This window comes from Stegodyphus dumicola, chromosome 7 (assembly GCF_044657685.1).
Source record: "Stegodyphus dumicola isolate Sdum_Otavi_A_Nest chromosome 7, ASM4465768v1".
Lineage (NCBI taxonomy): Eukaryota > Metazoa > Arthropoda > Arachnida > Araneae > Eresidae > Stegodyphus > Stegodyphus dumicola.
Genome location: NC_140774.1, coordinates 148,287,413 through 148,304,114, shown reverse-complemented (window position 1 = coordinate 148,304,114; position 16,702 = coordinate 148,287,413). Strand labels below are relative to the sequence as shown.

Below are 16,702 nucleotides of genomic sequence, written 5' to 3'. Positions count from 1 at the left end.
TTAGAATTCGAGTATTGGAAAGAAATAGCTTCTCCGTAAAGTATGGCACAAGAAAATAAATTCTTCAAGAAATCTGACATTTACAAAAGAAGTTACTTTTTTAATGGAACTCCTTTAATAAGGAATATCATAACGTATTGCTTCCGCCTTTTAGCATGTCTCCGTGGTGTAGTGGTCAGCACACTCGGCGCGTATTCAAGAGACCCGTGGTTCGAGTCCCGGCGAAGGCATTACTCATTTTTCATCTCTCCTGCTTCGAAATAAACAAATGTCTCTACAGTAGCGCCGGAACTAAAAGGTGGTGGATGATGATTCTCCACCACCAGGATTTTTGCGATTGGATCCCCTAAAAACCCCAGTCGCCCTTTAAAAGGGGGAGTATATAAGGTATTGAGCTAATATCTGATTTTTATCATCGATGACAGTAAATACGAAACAATGATTTAACGGACACATTCTGCTCTTTGTTTAAGACCATGCAATTGTTTTTCCATTATGTTATTTTTATCTTAAACGATTGATATAATCGAATAATAATACGGTTTCACTATATCACTAACAACTCAGTGATATAGGGATGAGAGCCTCAGACTTGTTGATCTTCGCACCAATTGAGTATAAATTTATTCTTATGGATGATAACACCAGGCCATATTGTGTTCAATAAGCGGACAAGTTTCTTTTCGTCGAAGGAATTCTTGGAGTGGATTGGCCAGCATATTCTCCAGATATGAACCCTGTAGAATATGCTTGGGACATTCTAGGAAAAAGGGTTGCTAGTCACCTATCATCCCCAGAAGCAATTCAGCAGTTGAAAAGGTTCCTTCTACAGGAGTGCGTGAGAATACCGCAGTCATTCTTGATAACTTGACTCCATGCCTCGTAAGTGTGCGACATTACGTTTGATCGGATAAAACCGTAATTCTTATAGATATTCATTTGAACAAGAAATCACGTTTTTTTGTGTTTGTATAATATGCAAAAATTGTTTATTTTTTGTTTACCGACAAATATCGTCAATAAAATTTATAAAATGTAATTATTCCTTGTCCTTTGCTTCTTTTTCTTTTCTTATATCTTACAACACCTACACATCCTATACTTACTGAATAATAAATATCACTAATTATTAAAGTAAAATATTTCATCATCCTCAGTTTATATCCAAAACCTTAATTGTTTTGAGTAATGTATACGTTACTTTCTTCAACTTGTTTTTCAAATACCCAAAATATAAGCCTTATTTTTAAACTATTGTAAAACATTTTCTTGTATGAATATATAAGTAAATTATAAAAAGAAAATTTTGTGGAAGACTAGTGTTCGAAACACAAGACACAAGCTCTTCGTTGGTGGTACAACTGGAGTATTTTATGCCTTAATAACAGCAGAGTAACTTTTACCTTTTTTTCGTTTTTGCTGTATTAGCGCATATCATGTTACTACCTTTTTCTGCCATAATTAAGGTAATAGTTTTGTTTCACGAATAAAATTTCCTTTGCTTTATATTCATTCAGCCCGAACTGAATTATTAATATTTTTCAGTATGAAGTTTGATTACGCACATTGAAAAGACAGAACCATTCCTAAATGTACTCTCAGGCGAATTTTCTGTATTAGATTGGGTTACGTGGATTACAGTCAAAATTTCATTTATGGGGTCTAGCACGTTCCAATCGCAAAACTTCTCTGCATCTCAATGCGCCCAAAATCATTAATATAAAATAAAAATATACTTTATATCCTAAGACAACAGTCCCTCAAAATTCAAAGCAGATGGGTCGCCCACCTCAACTATCCACTACTGATTGCAAAAGATCCCACGAGGGTTATCCGTCTGAGGGAAGAGATGCTTGAGTAGATAAAGATTTTAAAGGAACTTGGTATTAACGTTATACACAATGAAAACCTCAAGTTCGAAGTATCTCATTCGTTCTTCGGGATTTGAATCCGGCCGAATTTAAAGTTTAACAATTTTACCACTCAGTCGCTGCTTTACCCTGAAGAGATAATGCAGAGGCAAATGTCGTTTACAAAATAGCGTTTGTAGACACTGTTGTGTAAGCAATATTTGTCTCTACATTATCTCCTCAGGGTAAAGCAGCGACTGAGTGGTAAAATTGTTAAACTTTAAATTCGGCCGGATTCAAATCCCGAAAAATGTCTACAAGTACATCAAGGATCTTAACGAAAGACTGCATAAATTGTCTAATACAACGCGGAGAACAACTGCTGCTAACTGGGGTGTCTCCTCGCAAATGCTCAAAATATGGTATGCCACAGTCGCTGAGCGCATAGCTCTTCATAGCGTTTACATATAGGGCGTCAATATCACGATTAACATGCAATATGCATTGAAGTCCGCGCAAAGACCATTTCTTCTGAGCATCTGCAGCGGATTCCGTACCTCTCCTACAACTGCATTAAATGTATTGGCTGGGCTTCCGCTCCTGCACTTGATAGTACAGAGCGTGAGTGTTGTGGTGAGAGTGATCAGACTAAAATAAGGCGTAACTATTTGGAGTAAGACTTATGTATCCTCGGACTATAAGAATCACATTACCCACTCTCCTTTCCACCCTGCAGACTTCGATATAGAAGCAAACTGTAATCCTCCAAGTGCATTACAATCCTTAGTTGTATATGCTGATGGCTCCAAAGGAGAACTCGGGACTCGCAGTGCCTGGTGTGCAATGGAGGGTGACCACATAATCCATTCCTGGGCTAAGAAGCTTCATCCCAATAACTCGGTGTTTCAGGCAGAACTTACAGCCCTAAAGGCAGCTCCGAACTTTACTGCTAACAATGGCAGGCATAAAGTAATTTACACAGACTCAATGTCAAGCTTGCAGGCCATCCAGGGCGGCTGCAGTAGACATTCCATTGTCAAAGACATACAAAAACTATTAATTGCGATTCCTGTAAATCTGAGGCCCAGCTTCAATGGCTTCCAGCCCATACGGGGATTAAAGGAAATGAAGCAGCGTATATGATTGCGAAAGGCGCAGCCAATGAACCCTACGTGAGTAACATTGGTGTGCCCCTTCCGCATTCATATGTTAAAACTACTCTCAACTGTGAACTAATGAAGCAGTGGCAAAACTACTGGGAGACAAGCACCACAGGCAGAAGACTGAATGGTTTCCAACCAAATGTTAATCACAATTTAAATAGCTCTTCGCACCTCACACAGTATCTGACAGGGCATGGCCCATATATGTCCTATCTTCACAGATTTCGCCTAAGAGACAGTGACAAATGCATTTGTGGCAGTACTGGTGACCCAGATCATTATCTGTTTGACTGCTCGCACACAGGGAATTTACATTTAAAAAGACCAACTGCAATCAATATGCCGGCATGGTTCAAGAACACAATTAAGAATAAATATGCGCTCAGCCGCATTAGAGACTGCACTATCATTGCTAAAAGCATTGTTGACAGCCTGGAGGGACTTCTTTCCTTGAACACCGTGCCGTCAGAAGCCCGCTCCGTACATATATTAATTTACTTAATGCCCTGTGTTTTTCTGTTGTTTTTTGTTTTTGCTGTTTTTAATTGTATTTAATATTATGATTAATCCAGAACTTATTTAATGTATTCCACAATTTGCAATGTATTTGATCATCTTTACATCTATACCTGATTATTATAGCACATCCTTAATATAACTGTATGCCTAACATGTACAAAGATAACGAACTATGACAAGGAACAATGACAATTAAGTTTTAATGACTTTCTCTTTCAATTTACTTTTAATTTTATTTTTCTTGGGAGGAGATTTGAGAGTTCACTTTGGATTTATAATTTTGACATTGTTTGAGTTTAAATAATGACTTTGACATTGAAAACATAACTTTACTTATGGAATACTGGCTAGTCTATATATCTAGAGACTATATATTCTATTAGTAATTATATTAAATACACTCAAACAACATAAAAAGCGACACCCGGTAAGGATTTATCCGAATGAGATGCACTTACGCATACCCATACCTTATGATTAAATACGCAAATGGTTAACTTTTGGTGACAAACGGGCTGGAGCTCCAGTGCGTTGTAACAGAGCATCCGGATGTTGTATAAAATAGTGGATATTCCAAAGCTTGGGGATAACTTCCATGAGATTGTGATTACCTCGACCCTCGTGGATTGTACTATGGCCTTGCTCGCAGGATAGCTATATATTTGGGATAGACCAATGCTACTATTTACCGATATTGGTAGGAGTGTAACCATGGTAGTACAGAGCGTTGAAAAGGTACCGATCAACTCAGAGCGATGACAGATCACGAGAACAGAGTGATCACCCAATTGACGCTGATCTTCCCTAATGCGTCCTTATAAACGATCCGACATGTGACCGGGACGACATTGACTGCAATCACCACTGATAGGCGACTTCACGAACGAGGGCGAAGATTACGGACACTATTGCTCCAACTGCCCCTCACCACTGCACACCTCCAGAGCGCATTTGACCTGGGATCTCCTGGACTGGAGCAGAATTTTTTTCAGCGATGAGTTTCGACGTAAGCTCCGATAATCAGGTAAGACGTGCCTGGAGACACCCAGAACGGCAGTGTAATACTACACTGACTCTCGATAGGCCCAAGAAAGGCGGACCTCTTTGGTTCTGATCCGTGACAATTTAAGTACGGAGATAAGTCGACAAGATTTTACGCCTCGTACGGAAACCTAACTTTATATTTTAACAGAATAATGGCCTGCCGCACATGCCACGCCTTTCTACTGCTTGCGTTTGTGCTTCTACAATACTTAACTGCACAGCGCTATCGCCATATCACTTCCCAGCAGAGCATTTTTGAGCTGCGATGAGCATGCGTCTCCGCCGTCCATGGATAGCTCAGACCTAATAGCTCACTTGTATGTGGCAAGCAGTTTCGCAAGAGAAATTTCGCCAACTCTACGAGTCAATGCTCAGTCTCATTATTTTCAAACAACGAAATGAAGCAAAGATCTGATTCTCATTGAAAATGAGTTTAACCTATTGTTTTAAGAGGAGTTATATTCTTCTGAAAAGTCATGATTACGATGTCCATTAAAGGTAAGGAAAGTTTTGTATCGGTCAGGAAAAAGAAGTCCAGAATGTAATCAGCGCTCATTTTCTCTAAAAACATCTCGTTCGTTGCAAACTATGTCCATGCATTTTTCGTCTCCAGATAGTTTGCGTAACAATAACGGTGTCAAAGCCGTCGTCTATTCGCCCTTAACCTCTGCTATCCTATTGTCCATTATCAACCAATTATAAGTAATTACTAACTTTAAGTATATTATCATTGAAGGTTAGTAATTGCTGAGCACTTTTTTTGACTGCACAGAAATTTCTATGTTTTTCTTATGTACACCCAGACAGTTTTATTAGAAAAACCTCCATTAAAAATTTCTTTAGAAGTGTTATGAAATTATTATGTACTAGCAGCTTAGCTGCCACCCTTTGTCTGGCTTTTAAATGTACAGGAAAAATGGCTGAAGGGAACACAAACGTTAAATTTAAAAACTGCGTAGAATTTTACTCTGCAGAACAACTTCATAAAAAAGTCATTATGTAAAACAGAATTACAATGAAATAAGCAATATCCCTTAATACAAATATTAATTATTCTAATAAATAAATTAACCAACTTCCCTTTGCAAAATCCTAAGAACTCAAATGGTATAAAGGAGGTTGAGAACTTTGTTTCCTAAAAAAATCACTCAAAACTTTTCAATATCTTAAAGACAGTGAAATGAGCAATAAATAACATAAAAGAATGCAAAAAACAAAAAAATTCTGAAAAGCAAAGCATAAATAATGATATTTTATCTTATATTTTCAAGAGAAAAAAATTACGATGAAATAAGCTTAATACAAATATTAATTATCCTAATAAAAATATTAACCAACTTTCCGTTGAAGAAACAAAATCGTGCAAAACTTTTCAATATCTTACAAACAGTGAAATAAGCAAAAATTAACATGAAAGAAACTCAAAAAGACTTTTACTCTGCAGAACAACTTTATCAAAAAAAATCAATAAAAGTGTATTGGATATATAAAAAAAATCTGATGTGTACACCACATGACTGCCTTGTACGGAATATTAAATTATACGCATTTTTTCTTGCATTTCATTTACACTTATTGGATTAAATTAAATCTACTTCGCGGACAGCGCATAAACCACAATAGAATAAATGCATTCTTTAAAATTCACTCTATTTGTTTACCATAGCGACACTCTGGCGCTAGGTTCTCTTACCAGTATTATATTTCGTTCATATTATAACTCATAATGCACAAAATTTATATCATTTAAAGAATTATCTAATCGTTGCCACATGTTATATTCAAATACTATAATAAAGCTATAACGATGTATAAAAGAAATTAAGCAAACAAAACAAAAAGAAACAGTTTTTCACAGACGATTGAGTATTTCTCATTCAATTAATTCAGTTCTCACTTCGCGACAAGGAAAAATACATAAAAACTCAAAATATATGTATTAAAAATTGCGAAGTAAATCTTAAACACTTATTTTCTCGAAAAAATTCCAGAAAGGATTAAGCATGATTTAATTCGCAATAATAAATGAAGGCATTATCTTTGTTGTTGCGAAGCTAAGTTTCTCTAGATTGGCAGCAAATCCACTAGTCTGCTGTTTCAAATGTGAACAAGGAATGGCCGCCATACAAAACATTATTAGGTTTAGCAGCACTTAAACAGCTTTGAAATTGTTGATAATTGTCAAACTATTGCATACAGATTTACTAAAGGCATAAAAACCTTAATCGGAAGATAAGAACAACATAATTCAATCATTTTTAAAGCAAAAAATGTACAATTTACAAACATATAAGTGTACAGAAACTGAAGGTCACTGAGCCGGGTAACAGACTGGATATATATGTAAATATATTTGTATACGTTTGGTGCGGCCGATTGCAACTAAAATACGAGGTGCACATCTACATGTTATAGCAGTCCTATACACAAAATTTCAACGTTCTAAGGCTACTCGTTTTTGAATTATGCAAGATACGTACGTACATACGTTCATACAGACGCCACGAAAAATTCTCTTCAGAATTCCTTTTAAAGCAGTTTTATAATTTTTTGGAGGAAAAGAGTCTTTTATTCTGTCCTTACGTAGACATATCACGCAAAAACATGGTTAAATTACATTCGATAGCGGTCAAAATGGATATTTTCGTTGAAATATGCTGCCTAAAGCTTTTCGCGATTACAATACTTCCTTTTTACTTCGTACTTCCTTTTTACTTCCTTTTTTCTTCCTTTTTAATTCGTAACTAAAAATGACAATGAAATATGCCAATCTCTTAAATATAGTGACATAAGAAATTCGATGAAAACTTGTTGCCAAACCCAAATTTCTAAAAGAATGAAACTATTCAAAATGATGCGATTTCATCAAAAATCTATCAGCAACAATAAGAAAGGAAAATCATTGCAAAAATCACATTTTTAAAGATGTGAGATGTGAGAAGTGTACTCGGGAGCTTTATTTAAATTTTTTTTAAAAAAAACATAAAATAGTATCATTTTTCAAAATTCTTTTTGTAAAAGCAGTCGCAAGTTTAAAGTGTCCAAAAATCAAAGAAAATAAACTGTACATTTAAAAAAAAAGAACTTTTTTAGAAAAATCCCGTTGAAAAGGTGTTCAGCTCACTTTGTTAAATAAATTCGTATTTAATCGATTTATTGAAACACGAAATTTATTTTAAGTTCGTAAAATAGCTAATTTCCTACGTTTCATGACGATGTGAAAATGGAGTGTGCAGAGTAAAATCTCGCTTTCCTATACCCCATTATGTATCAAAATAACGCGATTTTGTCACAAAACATAAAATAAAAAAAAAAATTCGAACTCGAATTTCGAAAAAATTGCTTCGAGGTGCACTGGCTCTTGTCTAGATGCACCTATGTACCAAATTTCGTAGCCGTGGGTCTATTAGCTTAAGCGCAGCGCGAACGAATGACACACACACTGACAGACTCTTTCTTTTATTATATGTAATGATTATTTTTGTTGTGCCCAATTATTACTTATAATTTTACTGTGAATAGGGAACTTTTAGTGATTTTATTATTTTACTGTGAATAAGGAAATTGTAATGTTCTTATTTAAGAATTAATATTTAATATTTAGTATTGTTTAAAATTTTCGTTCAATTATGGCAAAGATCTTTTAAGTTTGGCTGAAGAGTTTGTTGCAGCTAAAAGGGCAGGTTTTTCTTCCTTCCGGTTGACACGAAGCGGTCAGTTTGTGCACAGCTGCAGTTTCCTCTTTTCGCTGTGTTGACCACATGCTTAGAGGGTGGAGGCGAAAAAGTATTTCGGCCTCTCTGAAGAAGAGGACTGGGTGAAATTAAGACGCAATAGCACGCCGAACAAATACTAATTTAGAAGTCAAACAACAAAAATCAGCGTTATATTTTCAAAATTTTCACAGGACTAGTTTCGATGGTTTTACCGAACCACCATCCTCAGCTGCAAAACCGCAAATGAACAAGATAGAAAATAATGATTAGATAAGGTAAGAAATCTTGGACAAGAATAAGCAAGTGGCGCCATCTGTTGGTGAAACCAGAACTAAAAGAAAATAAAGAAAGAAATTATGTTTTCGTTCTGGTTTCACCAAAAGATTCTTATTCTTGTCCACTTGCTTATTCTTGTCCAGGCTTTCTTATCTTATATAATCATTAGTTCCTATCTTTTTCATTTGCGGTTTTGTAGCTGAGTATGGTGGTTCGGTAAAACCATCGAAACTAGTCCTGTGAAAATTTTGAAAATATAACGCTGATTTTTGTTGTTTGACTTCTGAATTAGTAACTGGGTGATATGTTTATTACTAATGGATGTCGCAAGTTTAACTGAATTGCGATTGAAATTATGTTTCTTGTTTGCGCGGGAAAGTGTATGCCATTTTGTTAGGTGGCTGAATATCTTCGAAATTTAATCGTTGTTTATTGCCTCTGTTCTAGTGGGCTAGGAGAAGTTCAAGTTTTCAGTTTAAGATTGGTTATTTTTAATTTTATTAATGCTATAGCCAATAGTGAATTAGAGGCGTCCCAAATTTTGAGCGTCATCCAGGCTTTGCACGGAAGGCAGAAGGAGATTTTGAAGATGCTGGCAGATTTTGTTTAGCAGATTTTCCTGAGCCTTTATCTGTTTCGAATCTTTGACGGCGGCGCGCATGAAGCCGGCCGAGGTCTGATGACCAGTTCCCGTGGTTGGCCTGCTGCGAAACCGAACAGTCGCAGTAGCGGAGTCTTATGTGCGAGACCTTTCCAACTTTCTGAGAGGGAGCGGAGAAGAAACGCAACGGCCCTTCGGGGATCGACAGCAGTTTGCAGAAAAAATATTACCTCGTCCCCTTGCTTCTGGTTGCGGGTATCCGTTCGAACGCGTGGAGGACTCCCTTCTTGTCAGACGCCAGCGAAGTTTTTTTTCTCCTTTCCTACTGCATATTGGTTTCGATTTCTTACGGTCATTTATTTTTAATTCCTTGTTGAAAGAAATACAGATTTTCAGATGAAAATAGGAGAAAATGGAGTGGTTTCTGTTCCAGTTCTCGCTGACGATGCAAATTTATTGCTGAGATTATGGACTGTCGTTATCTTCTCTTGTCTTTTTGCCTGCCGTTATCCACAGCGTCAGCACGAATATTTCAAAGGCTGATTTTAGAGTTAAAATGCTACTAGACAGAGTAGTGCTGAACTAGAGAAAATACCCGTCGGTGCCTTAAACTGACTTCAGTATCGGTATTCCTGACAACGATGAAGGTTTGACCGTTATTGTTTCGACGATTTTCGACTAGATCTAGGCAGCTCCCTTAGTCCCTCTGACTTGTGTACGCGGATTCCGTTAGTGAACTTTTTCTATTTCCATTTTTGTTTTTCTTTTAATAATTAATCTATAAGAATTTTGGGAAGTGTTAAATTCTAAAGCTTTAGCTGACATTTTTATGTACATTAAAATTCGAATATTTGCTTTTAATCAATCAACTAATAGTTAAGAAAGTGTTATGAGCAATAGTTGAGAAAGTTTTAGTTATGATTTTTTTAATGTTTAATTGTCATGAGTTTAAATCCTTGAGTACATGTTTAAAAGATTGATAACTGTAAGGTGTTTTAATATAATTATTAATGTTAAAAATGAGATTTATATGAAAAAAATTATAAGTAACTTTTAAAAAATGTTTTGTAGGCGGTAGTCTGGCCAGCTATCTAAAATTATAATATTTTGAATATTTAATAAATGTTTTTATAGTTTTAATTAGTGTTTGTTTCTTTTAAGTGTTATTTGTGGTCTACTGTAGGTCACCCATGCGTTCCTTAAGGAATCATGGTTATTCAATTCGAACCTGGGTAAATGATATTGCGGTAGCAGAAAAATCAAATTTATGTGTTTAGTGACTATACGATCGTTGCTTAATTTGTTTGAATTGGTGATTAGACATTCTATATTGTGTGATTTGTCTTTCCCTGGTGTTTTGAAGAGTTTTATGTTGCATTTTAAATGTAAAGTGTTTTAGGGCTATCTCTAGAATTGTATTGAAAATTATGTGTTTTTAAGTTGGAGATCTGAATTAGCTTTATTTTATTGAGAGATATCAGATTGATTATTTTGTTGCGGAAGTGCATTTTGCATTCTGTTTTGATAAATAATCGTTGTTTCTACCAAAACACCAGGGAGTATACTTTTTAAGTTTCCATGATTTAAGGAGTTGAGTGGGATCTGTTAAACTTATTATTTTATCTGCGTAGTTGTTTTAAGTGAATTATGCTTAACTTAAAGTACGTTTCTTTTCTCCAAACATTTCAAACTGTTAGGATAAGAAGTTTTGATTATCCGAGTACTTTTAGTCTGTTTTGTTTTTGTCACGGCACCGAGAAAGAGGAAGTCAGTTTAAAAGTTTAATGTTAATGTAATTTTAATTTTTACGTTTTTTTCCCTACGTAACAGAAGCAAACACTTCTTAAATACATGAGGTTGATACAAAAGTACAAACAAATACCTGTATATCTTGTCTAAGAAAGCCTTATCGTTTGGACTTGAAATGAGAGTTCATGAATGTAATTTTATTGTATCTATGCAATGAAAAAATGGAACATTGCAAAGTATTTTCGGTTTATTCTTTCATTTATAGTTATATTTGTAATTTTACTGTGTTATTTATGTTGTTCCATATTTACTTTCTAGATCTACCTGAGCTTCGTCTCGCTCTGGGAGCAAGCATCCAATATACGGCTATCAAAGAAGGTAGCGATGTTTATTTCGATTGTAACATAAGGGCTAATCCATGGGTACATGACGTCAGCTGGAGATTCCAAGACCGATTATTGTACAGCAACACTTCTGCCGGAATCATCGTCAGCAATCAGTCTCTTGTATTGCAAAGAGTTAAAAAAGAACATCGGGGGATGTACCAGTGTGTGGCTGTCAACTCAGAAGGAGAAGGGCGTAGTGAAGAAGTCCAACTAGATGTCCAGTGTGAGTAAAATATTATTTTCATCGTTTCAGTTTAAACTAAAATCATTTATAATTACTAGCAGAAAAATGTTGTACGTCTATGCAGCCTATAATCCCAGGACAGCAAAATTCAAAAACAGTCTAGTACAACTAACTGAATATTTCCCTTAAGAGCCTGTTCGAATTTGTACAGTTTACATATTTATAACTGCTTTTTATTACTTCCATGATGATGAGGCTTTATTCTTCCGGGAATGTTTTAGCTTTGCATTAGTAATAGGAAAAATCCTAAGAATGTACTCCGTATGAATTGGCCCACCAGACGCCGATTTGTCAAAAGCCACCAAAATTCAGTAATATACCTTAATACTGGGCCCATTTGCTAATGGACTGCTTTCACATCTTTTCATTGATATTAAGATACTACAATAGTCACCGTCTTAATGGAAATTGTTCTTGCCTATCTCTTAAGAAGTTCACCACAGAGACAATACTAATTCAGAAGTCAAACAACAAACATCATCGTTATATTTTCAAATTCAGCGTTTTGAAAATATAACACAGATGTTTGTTGTTTGACTTCTGAATTAGTATTCGTTCGGTGTGTTATTGTGTCTTAATTAGAGACAATACCGTTAGACGAATCACATTCAGGTGTTTAATAATAATTCTGTTATCCTTTCCAGTATATTTGCAAGCAAATAAGGATATATGAAAGACGTATGGGATATTTAAAAATGATGGTCCGACTAAACGTAACTAATGCAGTAAGGTAGTCTTTCAGACTGCAACACCTTTGATCTCAAAACACGTTTTATTAAAATAGGAAGTTTAAAGTCTTATGCGGTAGTTCGAAAATATGAATCAAATTATTATTTTTCCTAGCTGAATAAATAAAACAAAGAAAAATTAGTTTTCATGAGATTCAAATTACGCGAGATACCAGTAAATGATATTTTACTAACCATAATTAAAAAAAGTAGAAACTCGATTAGTTGAACGCAGCAAAATGAAGAATGAAAATTTCGTGAGATTAAACTGAAGCGTGCTTTCGTCACTCTAGTATCAAAGCTTTTGGTTGGATATCCAAGAAAAATATATAGGCTTTAGAAACGTAAATATGGACTTTAGTGCAACCATGTTTTGAGAACAAACAATTTATATTTTTGAATGATTTAATCAATCGTCTAAAGAATTAAGACATTCATTCCTCATTTTGTCATGATGTAAACAACAACACATCGAAAGTATCATGCGAAGCCAGATGTTGTACTCTGACCAAAGGTACTTAATTTCATCAAATTTTTACTCCCGAACTCATATTTTCTTCAACTTTGCCACCTGAATTAAAATGGTTGACATCATTTTTGTCGCCAACGAAACTTAAGTCGATTTTTAAGATAATTTGTCACAACGTAACTTAAAATGTCCGACACTGTCTTCAATCATTCTCGGGCCTGTCTAGTTATCTTTGCATAGAATGTAAGAAACTATGATGCATTCCCATGTGTTTTTATGGGGTAACAGTCTCTCAATGCAGAGAACTTATCGTTTAGTGATCCTGTTTTTGATTATGGGCAAGGCAAGAACATTATTTTTTCAAATAACTATTTTTTTAATTGCTCAATAAACTAAGACCTGAAGAAACTGTAACTCTCAAGCAGTGTTAAAGTTTTAATGTTCTGATTGGCTATAGAGGTTTTATACTTAAATGCAGAATCTTACTTTCCTGTCTTTGGTATTCTGGTCTGTGAAAATTTGTCCTTGCCTATCTAGAGTCATGCATTAATAGGTATTTGCTGAAACCTGGCTAGCTACGGACTGTTACTTCCTTTTTACAAACGTAATAGAAGTTAAACTGACCATCTCCATAAAACTAACAGTCTATGATTTTCTAAAACCTGGGATCTATTCTAGTTTGAAGAATCGAAATTACAGATAACTGAAAAGACGATAAAAATGTATTCTAAGCTGAAAGCATGCACTATCAAGCCATCAATAAATTTGATTCCAGGAATTTTTTAAATCATATACTTTTATCAGATTTTTACCAGCTGATGTCTCTGCTCGCTACACATTTATTAATTTAGAGAAAACATGTAGAATATGGTATAAACATCACAATATGTTACCATAATATTACAAACAAATTTGAAAGACTTAAAGAATATGCTTCAAATAATTTCAATTGTTCAGTAGACTCTGTACATTAAAATATTGCTAAATATCGTAAATTTATGCTTAACAAAGTAACAGAATTCACGAATTATTCTAGTTTAAATAGAGAAACATTATAAAAGAGAGATATATAAAAAGAGAAACATTTCTTAGAAAAACTTAGTACATGTTCGTGAATAATTTGTATAATTCAAGAGAAACTTCCGTCGTTAGACATAGTACTTATCGACACCATACCTTGATATAACTTTATTTATTTTTGGTTAATTTTTAATTTTAATTATCTATTTCATGGTCAAATTTGAATCCCATGATAATCTGAGAGCTGAAAATTCTTCGTTATGGGACAAAAGAACAGATAATGAACGAACGTTTCGTTTCTTTAGAGAAGGATTTTTTCAAATGAAATAACAAACAATTAAAACATAACCTGTTGTAAACTGGTTCACGTTTTCACTAGCCTGCTTCTTATCAGCTTTGGGCAAAATATTGAAGGATAATTATACAGTTAAGATAATCATTATTCGGATAATTAGACTTCGGGGTATTTTCATTTTTACAGAATTAGGTAATTCTGTAAAATTTAATTCTGTTCATTAATATGGTCGGCTGACATTAACACTTTTATGAAGAATTTTCCCCAAGAATATTCTTTGATGAAATTGAATTTGTTTAGTTAAAATAATGAATAAATTAATTAATTTTGAAAGGAAAAGTTCTTTTTTCATTAATATCTAATAGAATTATTCTCTAACGAAGTCGATTAATATTTAAAGATGAAAGCTTTCTTTTATAAAGAATCCCCGAGTCCATGTTTCCCTTTAATTTCTTTTATATTTATCTTTGATTTAAATTCATATTAATTATTCATAATTCATTCCACTCTCCTGATACTTATCTCTTGTACATTAGGTTTAAAATTAATAACGAAAGGGTAATTTTATTTGTTTTCCAAATCTTTTACCCTAAAAGTCGTCTTGAGTCTCAACAGCTCTCTAAAATCAATAAGTCAAATCAACAATCACTTAGAAGAGATTTTAAGCGGTAGCTCTCTGAATTAAAATCTCATGAATCATACAACTCTTAGACAAGTTGAGACATGTGTTCCAGAAACAGGCAAAGACTCTTTGAGTGCTTGGAATTGAAGTAGCTAACGTTTAGATTAAAAGCGGAACAAGCCACTGAGATAACTGCCTAAAAATTAAATTCTTCAATAGAAAATAAACTCTTTAAATAACAACAGCAAACCTTTAACATTTTGATAAATATATTATAATTTACATATTTGCAAATGGCGATGCAGGTTCATAAATTTAAGACTTACTTATCGGGAGAAAATTAAAAATAATTCGAAACTTGTGTTGTATTATGCATTATTGATCTGTGTATTTCTGGGCCAGAATATTTAAATGAAATGTAAAGCATCCAAGAATTTGAGTTTCTGTGTTCTAAATCTGGATGGAATTGTATAGTTAAGCATGTTAAAAATTTGAAATTTAGTTTAGAGTTTCATTTATCTTCTAAAGAGCTGTTTTCATTAACATTTTCATATCTTATAATGAACTGTTTTCATTTATTTGTACAGAATTTTCGTGAGATGTTTTAATTTTTCTGGACTGCATTTATCCCCAAAGTACTCGTGCTTAGTTTGTTTCAAATGTCTCTTTTTCAGACTGATTTCGAAATTGATTGTGATTTTTTCCCATTAAAGGAGTTGGAACTCCAAAATCTTCAAAAAATTGTGATTTCGGATTTTTGCATTTTCAAATTCTCTACTCTTTTATCTTTCTAAAAATACCATTCTATAATCTCTATGAAAATTAGAACTGTAAAAAAAATCTAGCTTTAATTTGTCATCTACTGCTTTGATCAATGAGGATTTTTACATAAAAACGCGTTTTTCTCCAAACGTGATTTTTTATACTCGATGTACCTTTTCTAAAGAACTTCTGCTCACAGGTATCTAAACTTTTTATGGCTTATTTATTGGGTTCCGTAATATTTATTGAAATGAGCTTTTTGTAATAAACTTAGAAAAAAAAATTTAATTTTTGTGTGAGAAAAGTGCTAAATTTTACTATGCCTAACAAAATATTCTGTAATATACTTTAAAATCAAAAATGTTTCAAAAGCTCATTTTAGTATAATTAGATAGGTATACTTTAATTACAGAAAAAATTTCAAGCTTGTATCTACAGCAAAAAAGGTACATCGAAAATGTTGAGAAAAGGTACATCGAAAATGGCCAATTCAACATTGTCGGTATAGGGGTTTCTGATACACTTTAATACATTTATATCATCCTTATATCTTTCTCAACATGAAAACCATGCTTGACGTGTATTTTAACAAATTCAATAATGAATTTTCCTGGAAGTACTGTAATTGTACTTTATTTTTTTTGTTTGCATTAGTCTTTTACTGATTTCGAGGATGAAGGTATACTCTCCTAAAAATTTTTAGTCATTTTTTGTTTGCTTTGCGTATCGAGTTTATTCTTCCTAATTAATCAAGCTACAGTGGAACCTCGAGATACAAGCACCTCTATATACGAGAAATTCGAGAATACGAGGAAAATATGAGCGAAACATTTGTCTCTAAATGCCAGTATTGACTTGAGTAATGAGCAATGAGTCAGGCTCTTGGTATGCGTGTTGCATTCACAATCCGGCTCGATTCGGGGAATCCCCCTGTCAGACCACTTAGTGTTTTTTGATCTACGAGTTTGTGCGCTTGTGAGTTAATTGTTTTTTACACATAAGATGAAAATAATTATTTCACCATGCCTCCCATGAAGACTTTTGCCTCAGATAGCGCTGCAAAGAAAAATAAGGAAGCCGTGGCCGTTGAAATTAAGAAAGAAATCAGAGATAAACATAAGCGTGGTTTAAGCGTGACCAGAATTGGCAGACTTACGATCGTTCGACATCGACGATCTGCACTATTCTGAAGAAGACGGAAGAATTTAAGAATTTTGATGTGGCCAAAGAAATTACCGTTATTTCCAATCACAGTCCA

At 34.1% G+C, this 16,702-nt stretch overlaps 1 protein-coding gene across 1 annotated transcript in view; it reads left to right on the top strand.

Moving 5' to 3' along the window:
- The window catches only part of LOC118185857 (cell surface glycoprotein MUC18-like), a 1,126,921-nt gene that overhangs the window by 761,142 nt on the left and 349,077 nt on the right, over positions 1-16,702 (top strand). Inside the window, exon 6 of the mRNA XM_085820901.1 lies at positions 11,237-11,527. Coding sequence (XP_085677027.1) covers positions 11,237-11,527 — 291 coding nt within the window. The remainder of the gene's footprint in view (positions 1-11,236; positions 11,528-16,702) is intronic.